The sequence below is a fragment of the Sphaeramia orbicularis genome, chromosome 19 (assembly GCF_902148855.1).
Source record: "Sphaeramia orbicularis chromosome 19, fSphaOr1.1, whole genome shotgun sequence".
In the NCBI taxonomy this organism is placed as follows: Eukaryota; Metazoa; Chordata; class Actinopteri; order Kurtiformes; family Apogonidae; genus Sphaeramia; species Sphaeramia orbicularis.
In genome coordinates, this window is record NC_043975.1 from 17,186,173 (window position 1) to 17,200,777 (window position 14,605).

The 14,605-nt window shown below is 37.7% G+C and overlaps 1 protein-coding gene across 3 annotated transcripts in view; it reads right to left on the reverse strand.

The window, feature by feature from the left end:
• LOC115410818 (putative uncharacterized protein MYH16) overlaps window positions 1-14,605 on the reverse strand; it is a 130,444-nt gene that overhangs the window by 9,390 nt on the left and 106,449 nt on the right. For all 3 annotated transcript variants that reach the window (XM_030122638.1, XM_030122640.1, XM_030122639.1), the window contains 10 exons: window positions 12,906-12,992; window positions 10,730-10,975; window positions 10,514-10,631; window positions 8,432-8,559; window positions 6,680-6,876; window positions 6,426-6,558; window positions 6,123-6,339; window positions 3,017-3,153; window positions 1,864-1,967; window positions 811-1,003 (listed from right to left, as the gene is read on the reverse strand). In XM_030122638.1, coding sequence (XP_029978498.1) covers window positions 811-1,003; window positions 1,864-1,967; window positions 3,017-3,153; window positions 6,123-6,339; window positions 6,426-6,558; window positions 6,680-6,876; window positions 8,432-8,559; window positions 10,514-10,631; window positions 10,730-10,975; window positions 12,906-12,992 — 1,560 coding nt within the window. The remainder of the gene's footprint in view (window positions 1-810; window positions 1,004-1,863; window positions 1,968-3,016; window positions 3,154-6,122; window positions 6,340-6,425; window positions 6,559-6,679; window positions 6,877-8,431; window positions 8,560-10,513; window positions 10,632-10,729; window positions 10,976-12,905; window positions 12,993-14,605) is intronic.

Consider the following 14,605-nt stretch of genomic DNA (forward strand, 5'->3'; position numbering starts at 1 on the left):
ATTATTATTATTATTATCTGAAAGACATACTATGCTCCTGAAATGTTGAGAAATTGAATTTTACCTGCTTTATTTCACAGTATTAACATGATTAGTGGTTCAGAAGTAATGTAACATTTTAGATCAGTAGATGCTTGTGGGTTGTTAAGGGTTAAAGAGCTGTAGAAGATAGATTTCCTTTAATTTATTATTATTTATTAATTAATTTATTGTCAGTGTATGTGAAACTACAATGAAATCCAAAGCCCAGTATGAAAAAAGAAACTTACTAGAATAGTAGAATAAGTACAAGCAATGGCAAAATAGAAAGAATAATGCATCCTCACTCATAACCTTAAACACATACACATGCAAAGGTTTTGGCTTTTTTTTTTTTTTTTTTTTTTTTTTTTACATTGCATAATATCTTTGATTGGAAACAGCATAATGCAACAGTTTTTATGGAATGCTTTTTTTTTTTTTTTTTTTTTTTTTGAAAAGTAAAGCTGTGAAACTCTTGTCCCCTCCAGAGGACAAAAATACATTGCTGGGCCTCAGTTTGCACATGTCATTCATTTTCCCAGATTATGTTATTTCAATGTTTACATAGATTTGTGTCCAATATTGTTCTGCAGTCTGGTGGTTCCGGTGTGAAACTCTTGTCTAACTGTCTAATAAACAGGTGATAGTTTGGGTGGGATGAGTCTTGCTGATTGTTCATGTGTGGGTTATTCATTGTGCCGTTTTGATGACTCTGCAGGGTCTGCCTGTCTGCTGCTCAGCTGAAAAGCCACCAGAAACCACACCTTGTATCTGATCTGATCTTCATACCTTAATCTGCTGCTGCATCTTCTTGCTGTTCTTGCTCAGTTCTGTGTTGTTTTTGGTCAGAAGATCCACCTGCAGCTCCAGCTCGTTGACGTCAGCCTCCAGTTTCTTCTTCAGCTTCAGTCCTTCTGCTCTGCCTTTGACCTCCACATCCAGACTGGCCTGCAGGGACTCCAGCGCCCTCTGGTGGCTTTTTCTGATGCCACAAAACAAGAGGAAATGAAAATAGAATATGCACATGAACTGAATGAATGAATGGAAGTCTATATTTGGAACATATACAACAACACAACAAATAAATACATACATTCATACAACTTCCATAATGTGTTGGAAACCGAGTAGGCTGAAGCAAAAATTCAAAAAATGTATAAAATTCCGACCCCAAATACAAATTATTACAATACAACACATATATATGTTTACATCAATAAAAAAATAATGATCATGAATATTATTCAATGTCATAATCCAATACATATATACAAAATAAAATCCCATATAAATTCAATATACAATTTGCTCCAATTTATAATTCTATACAACTTTCCTTATAATTTTTTACAATATCTTCCTGAGACACAAAAATGCATTTTTTTACTCTGTAGGAGACACGACTTTCACAGCATTATTTTACTCACAAAAAAACAACAACACAACCAAAAAACTAAACCAAAAACACAAAAGAAAACAAAAAAACTATGTCCACTGCAAAGAAAATCACAAAAAAACAACAAGTATATCTAAAAAAAACTGTTGCATCATGCTGTTTCTAATGAAGGCCATTATTTCATGCACAAAAGCCAAAACTTTAACTTTTCTGGATCTAAGGAGGATCTATGACTATCTCAATTATGCTTTTTTTTAATACAACCCACAAACAATACTAGTTTAAATAAATAGAATATATAAAGTATATAATATATACATGTATTCCACTACAAGCCATGTACACTACCCTCCATCCCAGTACAGAAACATGAAGTTAAAGAAAACTGAGACTCTTATTCTAGATGTACTGTACTTCGAAGACCAGAGATGCAGTATCTGAGGTACCTGGCAGCTTCCATCTCCTCCTCCTTCTCCTGAAGTCTGCGTTCCAGATCTCCTTTAGCCTGAGACAACTCCAACTGCAGCCTCAACACCTTGGTCTCCTCAGCCTGGAGAAAAGACAATGGATATCTGAAGTGTGCATTAAAGGAAACCAAAGGCCCATTTCATGTACTTCTCTTCCATAAAATTCCCCAAAGAACAGTCAGTATTTCAAGGGTCAAGATGGAAGCAGCACAGGTTGAGTTATCATGATCTTTGAGTATCGTAGTGTGAGCGATGCTTCAAACTAGAATTATTGCCTTACAGTCCTGGTAAAACTAATTCCAGTTTACATGCTGCTACAAAAACATGGATACTTTATACACGTTCAACCCAACAGCACAGAAGATCTAGTCTGGCTCACGGGATCTTCTACGATGGAATAATCCTGTTATTGGGCGATGATATTTCAGACGACAACATCCACCTTAAAGCTACAACCACATATTGAAATTGGTTTTGTCTCAGATTCAGTCAGTTAAGACTGCCATTATAAGAGGCCATGTTTTCTTTGCAATAAAAGTGTCAGAAAATGTCTTTTTTTGCCAATTCTTTTGGTCCTTTGTTTTCAGGGAGAACTTAACTTTCAATATCTGGCCATTAATTATCATATTATAAATAACAAATGCTTAAAACTGTATGTTTTAGTAAAAAAAGAAAAAAAACAGACTTGAAGTTTTTAGCATATTTTTAATCAGAAACAACTGTAAATGTCCATAATGAAACTTGCAAAATAAACTTTCAACTATTTTACATCTGCTCAAACATGTTTTTTGGTCTTGAACATTCAGTGTCCATATTATGGCTTCATATTTTTTGTTATTTGCAGGCGTTTTTTAGCCAAAGTACCAAAGACTAATAAAAGTGAGGTTAGCAAAATATGACCCCTTTAATGGCAGAGTAGAGGTGGTTTCCTATTGGCTGGTCTGCTCTATAATACACATTATACTGCATTACATCACGATATCAGTTGAACTTCACTAAACTAAGAAGTTTTTTTTTTTTTTTTTTCACATAATCTGGTAAATATTAGCTGAATATTGATCATGCTCTGAGGTACTGCTAGTATCTGGATGTATGTTTATGAAAGACTAAAGTGTGTCTTTGAGGGCTGTACCTCCAAAGCTGCCTCAGATTCTTCCAGTGAGGCCTGTAACTCTTCTTTCTCCATCTCGATCTTCTTTTTTGCCTTTTGGAGCTCGTGGACACTCTTCCCTCCATCCGAGAGCTGATCTGTGAGGTCAGCGATCTCCTCTGTCATACAGAGAAAAGTGAATATGGTTACATTCAGATAATGTTGTATGAGTGGGGATGGGAATCAAGCACTTATTCCTTGGAATCATTTGTCTGTTTGCTTCGTAATTCCGCTTATCAGTTCCATAACATAATGTCAAATGTGTCATCATGTCATTTCTGTATTTTGGTTCAGAAGCAGACTAAATTATGGCTGTATTTCACCAGTAGCAATGACGCTGGGGCCATTTAAAACAGATGTAGATCTTCCATTACAACAAAAGGAAAAATACCTCCAACATGTACAAACATTTAACCACGACAATTAACCCAAAAAGATGCAAAGAGCCGCTGACGACCCAAACCATCTACTGATCTAAAATATTTAATACCAGTTGATTCATTAATTCTATCAATCCATGTAAATAATTGGTGTAAAATACAGTTTGTCATCTTTTCATGGTCATCAGATATGACCCATTTGGATGTTCAGAGGCTCCGTAGTTACCGTGAAAACACTGTCATCTTCTACAGCATTGATTCACCAGTAAAACCCATGGAATTGGATCAATGACAGTGGATGGAAATATTTGGTTTATGTTCAGTTGATGATATATTTTACAGAAAAAGTAGCTTTTTCTTCAGTTCTCTCTGTCTTTGATATAATAACCCTCAACTGTTATATATAAATCTGTTTTTTTTCTGCTTTATTAGTGTATTCTATTTATATTAATTATTGCTTTTTATCTCTTCACACTTACTCTTCTTTTTATGCTAGTGTTTTTTCAAGAGTGTTTTTGAATGCAACTGAGCTATTGTGGCCAAGAAATTTCCCTTGTGGATCAATAAAATCTCTTTTCCAAGAGTCTCCTGGCCAAGACAGGCAGCAGTACATTAAATAGTTACAGACACAAACTTTCATACATAAAAACATAAAATGCTAGTACATATTTGACAAGCAAACCCATCTTTACTATAGTTTATTCCCTAATCCAATGAGAATCCATAAGAGAATCAATAATGGAACCAGAGTCGCCAAGTTCTCATAAATTCCCTACATACAGTCGCGGAAAAAATTGTTAGACCACCCTTTGTTTTCTTCAATTTCTTGTTCATTTTAATGTCTGGTACAACTAAAGGTACATCTGTTTGGACAAATATAATGATAACAACAAAAATAGCTCATGAGTTTAATTTCAGAGCTGATATCTATCCATTTTCCATAATTTTCTTGATAATAACCTAAATCACCTCAGTTCTTACATCAATAGCTATGGCATTGTACTGACAAAAACAGTGCTTTTAGGCATTCCATGTTTTCTTTTCTGTCTGTTTTAGTCACAGGATACACACAGGAGTTAGTACTTGATTGCATAACCATTGTTTCTGATGACTTTTGATGGTCTAATAATTTTTTCCACGACTGTATGTGTAAGCTGCTAGCGCAGGGGTGTCAAACTCATTTTAGTTCAGTTCCACTTTCAGCCCAATTTGATCTCAAGTGGGCCGGACCAGTAAAATAATAACAGTGAAAAAAGTAAAATTATATTATGATCAGGGGTACGTCTACAAAGTTTCCTTAAAAATCTGAATAACATGAACAACTTCAATTGTCTTAAGAAAAACAAGTACAATTTCAACAATATTCTGCCTCGGTTTATCAGTTTATCATTTACACATGTGCATTACAATCGCACAAAACATTTAGTAACAGGCAGAATAGTGGTCGAATTGCATTTACTTTTCTTAAGACATTTCCGTTTGTTCATATTTGTTCAGGTTATTCACATTTTTTGTAAAAGTATAGTTTGGTAATGTAAATATTTTCATGCAATTTTACTTTTTTACACCAAAAAACAAAGCGAAAATTTGGGGTTGTCATTATTTAAAGGTTATAATGATAATATTTTATTGGTCCGACCCACTTAAAATCTAATTGGACTGTATGTGTCTGTATGTGGAACCTGAAATAAAATGATTTTGACACCATGATTATGATTCTGACCTCCTAGTTCCCTACTCACCGTCACGACCACTCTGTTCATCAAACAGTAACCTCCTATCCATCCCCTGCTCCAACTTCTCAACAAAAGGTGACCGTGCTTTTGCAATTTTTGGCCCCAACCCTCTGGAATAATCTTCCTCATTACATCAGATCATCAGATTCTATAGACACCTTCAAGTGACTCTTAAAAACTCACTTTTATAAACAAGCATTTCATTAAATCTCTTCTGTTTACGCCCCAGTGAATTCATGTTACTGTCTTGACTTCTTCCCTTGAGTCTCTGGGCTTTATCACCCCACAGTTTTTCCCAGGATCATCACCGGTTTTCCCTGGATCTTCACAGGTTTTCCTAAGATCATCTCTGGACCTGCTGCTGTGGTCCTGCCTCTCCCCACCTTTATCGTCATCACTCACTTATCCATATAGTTACGATAGTGTTTATTATACTGTTCTATACATGTACTAGTTCAGTTATCTGTGCATGCGTCTCCCCCTACCTCCCCCCTCTCCCCCAGTCTCTCTCTATCTCTGTCGCTCTCTCTTTTCTCCTCCTTTACTTTCTCGCTCTAACCCCGACTGGTCAAGGCAGACGGCCATCCTTCAGGAGTCTGGGTCTGCTCGAGGTTTCTGCCTGTTAAAGGGAAGTTTTTCCTCGCCACTGTCACCAGTCATAAGTGTTTGCTCCTGGAGGATTCTGTTGGGTTTCTGTAAATTGGCTTAAAATTGGATTTGATTTAATTTGATTTGATCTGTCTCCCCTTTATGTGAAGCACTTTGTAACATGTTGTTTTAACAAGTGCTATATAAATAAAGCTTTACTTACTTACTTACCATTGATTATTAATATCTTCAGTGTAATTTTTGCAATTTTTCATCCCGCGGGCCGGATTAGACCCTTTGGCGGGCTGGATTTGGCCCCCAGGCCGCATGTTTGAGACCTGTGTGCTCGAGGCATCAGTGACCCTGTTCAGATGTTAGTCGTACCCTGGTAGGCCTTGTTCTCTCTCCGCAGAGCCTCTAGCTGCTCCAGAGACTCTTCGTGGGCTGTCTTGAGTTTGAAGAGCTCGCTGGCGTGTTGCCTGCTCTCCTTCTGGCAGCCCTCCACTTCGGCCACCAGCTCCTCACACTTCTGCCTCCAGTCTCCGAGCTGCTTCTCCAGAACTCGCTGCTTCTTATCCAGAGCCTGACCGCAGCTGCTGGCCTGAAACGAGAAAAGTGTCAAACGTCCAAACACAGCAACCGATGAGCTCACGGTACAACAATAGCCCCAAACGTCTCCCGCTCCACCTTCTCCAGGTCCATGCAGAGCTCCTCCACCTCCCCCTGCAGCCTCTGTTTGGTTTTCTCCAGTGAAGAACATTTGGCCTGTGTGGCTTCCACGGCCTCCTCTGCCTCCTGGAGACGAGACGCCAACTTCTTCCTGTGACACACACATTAATAAAGTTCTGGGAAGCATTACGAAGCCTTTTCAAGACATTACTTCATCTGCCTTTTCGATTCAAAGTGTCCAGGGAGGTAGATGAGCGCCAGTGTCAACATACTTGGTGTCCTCCAGCTCGTCGGCGTGCTGGATGGTGTCGGATTCGTGTTTGGTCCTCCAGTGCGTCACCTCACTGTTGAGTTTGGAGACGAGACGCTGAAGCTCCTGCTTGCTCTCCTGCTCCTCCTCCAGCTGCTCCTTCAACACCTCGCAGTCCTGCCTCGCTGAGCTCAGACCGCTGCTCAAGGCCTGTTTACTCTGGAAACACAACAGAGGAAACGCATGAACCCTACATGAAAAATAAACACATTAGAGACCTGAGATGTTTTATTTAATTGTAACTAACAGCAACATCTATGGTGGAAAAGTGAAGCTAGTAGAAGTGCCAAAACCTGCAGTTCTTCAAATAGCCACTAGAGTCCAAAACCTGCAGTTCCTCAAATAGCCACTAGAGTCCAAAACCTGCAGTTCCTCAAATAGCCACTAGAGGCTGACTCCAAAACTGAGTCAATACCCACACAGAACAAGTATACAAACTCACTAAAACTTCGACCATTATCTGATATCTGGAGTTACCAAATTATTCAACTAATCATGTCAACAACATAATCTGCTATGCTTAACCCTTTCATGCATGAATTATGAGAACATTAATCAAGATTTTTTTCTTTATTCCTCTTTGGGCATTAAAAAAACAATACGATTATTTATTGTCTTGTTTTTATGAGGCTATTTTTCATGGAGTTGCAAAAATGTCCACCAAGCTGGACACCATGTGTTTAATTTTTGAAGCAAAGAAACATGTATTTACTGATATACTGTGTGAAAACTATAAAAAAAAAAAAAAAAAAAAAAAAAAAAAAACATTAAATGCTGCTAATTTGATGTTTTCTCACATTTTAACATACAATACAAATAAAAAGTTATGGATATTTTAATTTTTGGGCATTTTTTTTCAGTTGGGATTCTTGCACTTGCACTTTTTACTTTTTTGTGTGTGAATTGAATTGAAACCCATTTTTTTCTAATGACCAGACATAGTTTTATTTACAAATGGCAAAAATGACCAAAAAAAAAGACAAAAAAAAAAGAAATATCCTTAACTTTTTGTTTGTAGTGTACTCTAATACTAATCATTACTCACTTCATAATATGCCCCCCCCTCAAAAAAACACAACTTTTGTTGTTAAATACAGTCTAATAACAATAACAAGGAACTGATTTACACTTGAACATGTTAGATCAGGTTTATCACGGACAGCAAAGTTACAGTAATGTTTCCAATGTCAGTGTATGAGATGATGCATAAGTGTCCAATGTGTAGGCTGATATGAAACTAAAACTTCCCAAATCTCAAAAAGTATTTGGCTGGACAACGTTACACCACTGATGAGGAGGTCACTGATGCCGTCAACTCCTACCTGGAGGACCAACCAAAGTACTTCTACTACAATGGCATCGAGGCACTCCGTCACCGCTGGTGGAAGTGTGTGGACTCACAAGGGGGCTACGTTGAAAAATAGGGCAATAAAGTACTTCTACCTCCTACCATCTCTTGGAGGTATTGGAACTTGATTTTTATAGGAAAAGTGTGTGGTGTTTTAATTACAACGAAATATATATTCAGTCATTAAAAAATATTTTTTATTAGTAATTTTTAAATTTTTTTGGTATTAATTACTAGAAATTTCAGGCGACCCCATTTGAATTCCAGGTCCAAGGTTGAAAAACACTGCACTAAAGGGTGCCACCACCTTCTCTTATACAGTGTATAATCAGTTATTTTTTAGGCTTATTTGTTTTAAACACCGACCTTAACCTCCTCGTCCAGTTGTTTCTTCAGTTCTTCCAGTTGTGATTGGAGCAGAGTCTTGGATCGGCTCAGCTGACTGGCTCTGCCCTCAGTCTCCTCCATCTGTCGACTTATGTCTGAATTATCAGCTGGACGACACAGAAGAACACTGATCAGATGAGTTTTAAAGGTGTGAATGAATCTGATGACCGCTGCTGTGATATAAAGTAAAATGCCCACTATGTACAGATGTCAGTTATGGTTAGAAGAGATAAATATATAGAGTGTACAGTGAACAAAAAATAAGATGTTTGTGGCAGAAATTATAAAGTAAATATTTCCTTTTTTGGAATGCCTGAGGTTTCAGAAGTCATGGTTTGGTTCACACCATGGTTTTGCATGTGATGGTTCAGTACGAGTTCAATACAATGAGAAAAAGAAACAAATGCATAAGGCTGGGTTTGGTGGTTCAACTTGTAACCAGTAAAGTGTAAACAACCAAACACAGGTCACTGAGAGTCTGAAATCTTCCCAGGCTGCTGTTTTGAAAGAAGATGGATAGTGTTTTACAGCTCACGGCTTAAAGTTTCAGGTGGAATACTGTTTGCAAAAACTGCTTCAACTCCATTAGCTTAATCGATTTTCATACATAGGCTAGCTTGTGTTTTTTCTTATGACTGCATCCACTAAACCATAACTCTGTACAGCGATCAAACCCTGATTCATAAAGAGAAATGGACTAAAACATGTGGTTTACCGGCAAAACAGTTGAATATGGTTCAGACTCTATCTCTGTTCATCTCTGCATGATGTGGCAAGATGTGTTCAGATATTTCTACTGTTTTCCGTGCAACTGTTGCAGCAACCCTCACTGAAAGTATTAGAAACTTGTGCATCATTTTGGCATGTGATAAACCTTTGGATCCACTGATGTCAGATAAAATTTCCTTGATTGTGTTTCATGAGTCTCCAGGCCTCAGGGAAAACACCCTACTGACACATCCTCACCAGGGATGGGAATCAAGAACCGGTTCTTCTAGAGAATTGATTCCCAGAAGCTCAGTTCCTTGGAATTGTCAGTCTGTTTGATTAATGATTCTGTTTATCAATTCTGTGACTAGGGATGAGAATTGATAAGAATTTAACGATTCCAATTCCATTATTGATTTCATTCCCTATAGATTCTTTTATCAATCAGGGAATAAACTATAGTACAAATCATTTTCTTTGCATTGACTCTTTAACGTCAAATATGCACTCATATTTTTCATTCGATTCAAACAAAACTCATAAAGGGTTATCAAGTGGTAGTTAAAGGAGTGGGAGATTTACCTGCTACAGCCTTATTGTCATCAACATGTAATTACAAGACATGATTATTCATAAACAATTTTTGCTTATTAATCTGATTCCTTATTGATTCTCATTAGATGAGGGAATAAAAGAGTTTGCATTACCTGTCTTTTATATTTCCATCTCTGCACAGAAAATATAACATATACAGTATGAACAAATAGTAATAAAAGATTATGCCTGGCCTGGTTAGGGGTGGGGGTGGGGGGGGTCAAAACATATAACCGTACAAAGTGAAAGTGAAACTTAAGACACTTTACAAATTCGTCTTTGTCTCCCACTGTTGTGCACCTCATTTTCCTTCTCCCTACCTTCGGAAACTTTTATTTGAGGGGGCAGGACACTTGTTATTTTTGAACAAACAAAAACATAATATAACACAAATATGTCTAACAAATTGGTAATTCCTTTTCAAAATTGCCAAAGTTCTGCCTCCTTCCTCATTAATGACAATCTTGTAGTGTCACTGGAAAGGCCTCTGGTGAACGAATTCCTCCCCCCTGGAGGATTATCTGTGTATTGCATGTATCTAATTGTATACATCAGGTTTTTCAAGAAAAAAAAAATCACACTGATCATGTAGAGGGCTTCAAAACTCATGGCTCAAATATGATACGTTTGGCGTTATAGGGTTAAATGTAGCATACAAACTTAAAACTTAAAGTTCATATATCTATTAAGAGTCATATTTTTAAATGTTTTTTTTAAGGTGAGAGAGACTTCACATAGAGTTTTGCATAAATGTTGTACCTGTGAGTCTGTTTTTGGCCACGTTGACCTCAGTGAGCGCCCTCTGCAGGTCGTCTCCTCTCCTGTTGGCCTCAGACAACTGCTCCTCCATCTTTTTCAGCTGATTCTCTGAGGATGTCTGCAGCACAAACACAAACACAAACTGTAGCTGTTAAAACGGACAGTATCAGCTTATTAAAAATGTGACTCTTCGTAACAGACTCTTGACTTCCTGACCTTGGTTTTCTGCAGATTGTCCAGTGAAGCTGCCAGCTCATCCACCTCCATCCTCAGGTTCTGCTTCTCCTTCTCCAGCTTGGCCCTGGTCCTCTGCAGAGCCTCACACTGCTCGCTCAGCTCTGACATGGCGTCGCTGTGGCGTTTCCTCAGCGTGGCGGCTAGAGCCTCGGACTGGACCGAGGACTCCTCCAGGTCTCGCCTCAGACGCAGGAGCTCGGCCTCTCGCTTCTTATTCACCTCCATCTGTTTATTTTTTTTATTTTTTTAAACATGTATTAATTGAGATTTTCTTCTTTTAACCAAGACAAGTTACAAACAAACAACAAGGCACATAGAGAGAATGTATGTAAATAAAATAAAAATACACACAAGAAAGAAACAATAAAACAAGTATTTCAGAAACAAACTCCCCTGTAAGTCGCTTTGGAAAAAAGCATCTGCCAAATGCATAAACATAAACATAAACAAAAAATAAATAAGAATTTATATCAATGTGTGTCATCCTTACAGTCATCAACAAGTATATTATCATTTCCAAGAGAACTGCAGAAAATGGTCCATATTTCCCAAAACCTGTCAAGTCTGTTTCTTGTTGCAAAACTTATCTTTTCCAGAGAAAGATAAAAAAAAAAAAAAAAAAAAAATCATTCCCTTCAACCACTGTGAATCAGTACTGGGGTGTCGGATTTCCATGGTCTAGCTTCCAAAAAACAAATATTTAGCAAGGATCTAACATTTTTGAAAATTATAAGATTATCTCAATAAATATTGAACAAGCACATTTTAGGCCTTAACCTCCTGAGACCCAGGAAAGTACAAGTTCTGGCTTTTTTGGCTTTTTTGTAATTAAATAGTTGCCTATATTGGAAACATCATGATGGAACACTTTCTTCAGATGCATTTTTTTTTTTTTTTACATTTTTATGGAATGTCCTCTGTGGTGGACCGTTTTCTTGTTTTTTGTTACAGTCTACTCTCGTTAAACCGCCCGCCGTTATACCGCCATTTTCGCTCACCGCCGACCAAAACCATTGCACAAAAATCCCCAATGCATTATTCCATTAGCTACCGCCATTTCCGCCTATCGCCATCCGCCAGCCCAGTTCCATGCACAAACAACACTTATACCATTGATTTCCCGACCGTTATACCGCCAGCGTGATTGCCATCGAGTACACATAAATTTTAACAATGCACTGAAACAAACGCGCCAGACGCTGATCGCGACAAGCTACGAGTAGGTCTACGGAACGGCCACCGTTCATTTATCGCAGAACACTCAGTAGGTCAGGATGTCTGGAAGAGGACGTGGGATTAAGCCAAAGCCTCAAGATGATGGGGTGTCATTTCCTGACACGGTATAATAATGCTTAAAATGTTTCCCCACTTTAAATGATCCCTTACAACATAACAGAATCAAGATTTATTTAGAAACGCAATTAGAACGGGTAAACGGAGGCAGCATAGACACCATATAGTAAAGACATGCACATTATGGACGCAACCCGTTGTAACGCCATTTTCGCTATACCGCCAATTTGGCCGTGAACGGAAGTTGGCGGTATAACGAGAGTAGACTGTACTTTGTTTTGTTTTGTTTAAAGCCATGAAACTTGTCCACAAACATGGACAGAAAATTCTTAAAAGGTTAAATGAATTTCCATATTTCACTTTCATCTGTTTAACACACAGACTGCATGAGTTTTTCTCTCTATTTAACTGTTCTTGAGTGATTTATCACCACTTATAATAATTTCAGTGAAAATCAGGTATTTTCTTAAATTTAATTTACTGATCATATAGATTTGAATTTCCCTAATGTGGGATTAAAAGTCCATTCTATTCTATTCTATTCTAATTTTCACTACGGAGCCTCTGAACGTCCACATGGGTCATATCTGATGACCATGAAAAAATGACAAAACGCATTTGACCTCAATTATTTACATGGACTGATAGGATTAATAGATCAACACTTATAAAACATTTAATTAACTAAACAATTTTTATTGTTAGCAGCTGTTTGGGTCTTTGAGGGTGAAGTCTGGAATTAATACAGCATCATGTGACATAACCATGTTTTATTTATTTATTTTTTTACTTGGTCCCAGCATAGGGGATGACTACGATTATGTAAAAATGGTTTCTCATGCCAGACTTCCTCCGTTCTCACCTGTGAGGCGGTGAGTCCTCCTGCTTCCTCCAACCTGTCGGTGAGATCATCCAGCTCTCTGGTTAGATCTGCCCTCTGCTTTTCAACCTAAAAAAAAAAAAAAAAAAAAACAGTCCAGAAGTGCAAATGATCAATCACTGAATTCACACAGACGATGCGATGAAGACGGTCCACTGAATGCATCTATTGTGCGGTCAGATCTACGACAGGATGTTAAACCAATGGGGCATCACTGTGTGACTGACAGCTCACAATAGGAAGTGATCTGTCTAGAGGTCAGAGGTCAGGAGAGGAGCTGGTAGATGATCAGAGTTATGCAGGGGTTAACCACCAGCACACAGTCCAAATATTGTCTTTGAGCTCCTGTCTCCTATATACATACAGTCGCTGAAAAAATTATCAGACCACCCCTTGTTTTCTTCAATTTCTTGTTCATTTTAATGCCTGGTACAACTAAAGGTGCATTTGTTTGGACAAATATAATGATAACAACAAAAATAGCTCATAAGAGTTTAAATTTCAGAGCTGATATCTTGCCATTTTCCATGTTTTCTTGATAATAACCACAATCACTTCAGTTCTTACATCAATATCTATGGCATTGTACTGACAGAAACAGTGCTTTTAGGCATTCCATGTTTTTTTTTTTTTTCTGTCTGTTTTAGTCACATGATACACACAGGGGTTAGTACTTGATTGCATAACCATTGTTTTTGATGGTCTAATCATTTTTTCTGCGACTGCACATGCTCAAACTCATACTCTGATATCAATGAGTGTATCTCAAAAGTGAAACAAGCAGAAGGAGTTTAAGGATCTCTCCCATAATGGCCCTTTTTTTTTTTTTTAAACCACCATTTTCAGCCTATTATCGGACGGCCTGCCCAGTCACCTCTTTTACTGGTGCACAGTAAAAGTTCTGACAGACCTTGTTCCTCATAACTTTCCAGGAAAATTCTTTGACACCGTACTCTGGCAACAGATTTCTAAGCAATAACCTTGTGTGACATTTGCATGCAGTGGAATGTGTCAATAACTGAATGACTGTTAGATCAAACACCTTGCTCATGATAACAACATTGAATTAAACTGGGTGAAGAAGCAGTCCTTGAAATAACCGCTACTTGGATTATTGGATTATTTGGTTGTAATCTTACACACTTGCTGTTTCAACATTATAGAAATAAATGCATTTACTTTGTTCGAGGTGGCTTTGTCACATGATGTATTTGAGATGGATTTGTCAAATGCAATGCAAATAACCTTCATCTATAACTGTGTTTACATGCACATCAGTATCCTGGATATTATACAGTTTAGATATTATTACCCCACCCCCCGAAGAGGAGGCAAAGGGTATTGTTTTTGGTCCAATTTGTTTGCTTGTTTGTTAACACTCTAGCAGCAAAATGATTGGTTGAATTCATACCATATTTGGTTTATAGACTGCCAGTGACCCAGAATGGATCTCACTACATTTTGGGAAAAGTAGGTCAAAATTCAGATTTTTTATGAATTTTTAAAATCTTTTTTTCCCCCCATTTACTTATAACTTGCGTGTTGACCCGTGGGGACACACGGGTTCTAGATGTGGTAGTTTTTATGCTGTTGTGTATTTGTGCATGTTTTGTTTCGCATTTGTCCAGCAGTCACCGCCAAAGCGTTTTGGGTATAGCAATGTGATCGTAAGGCTATTGCAT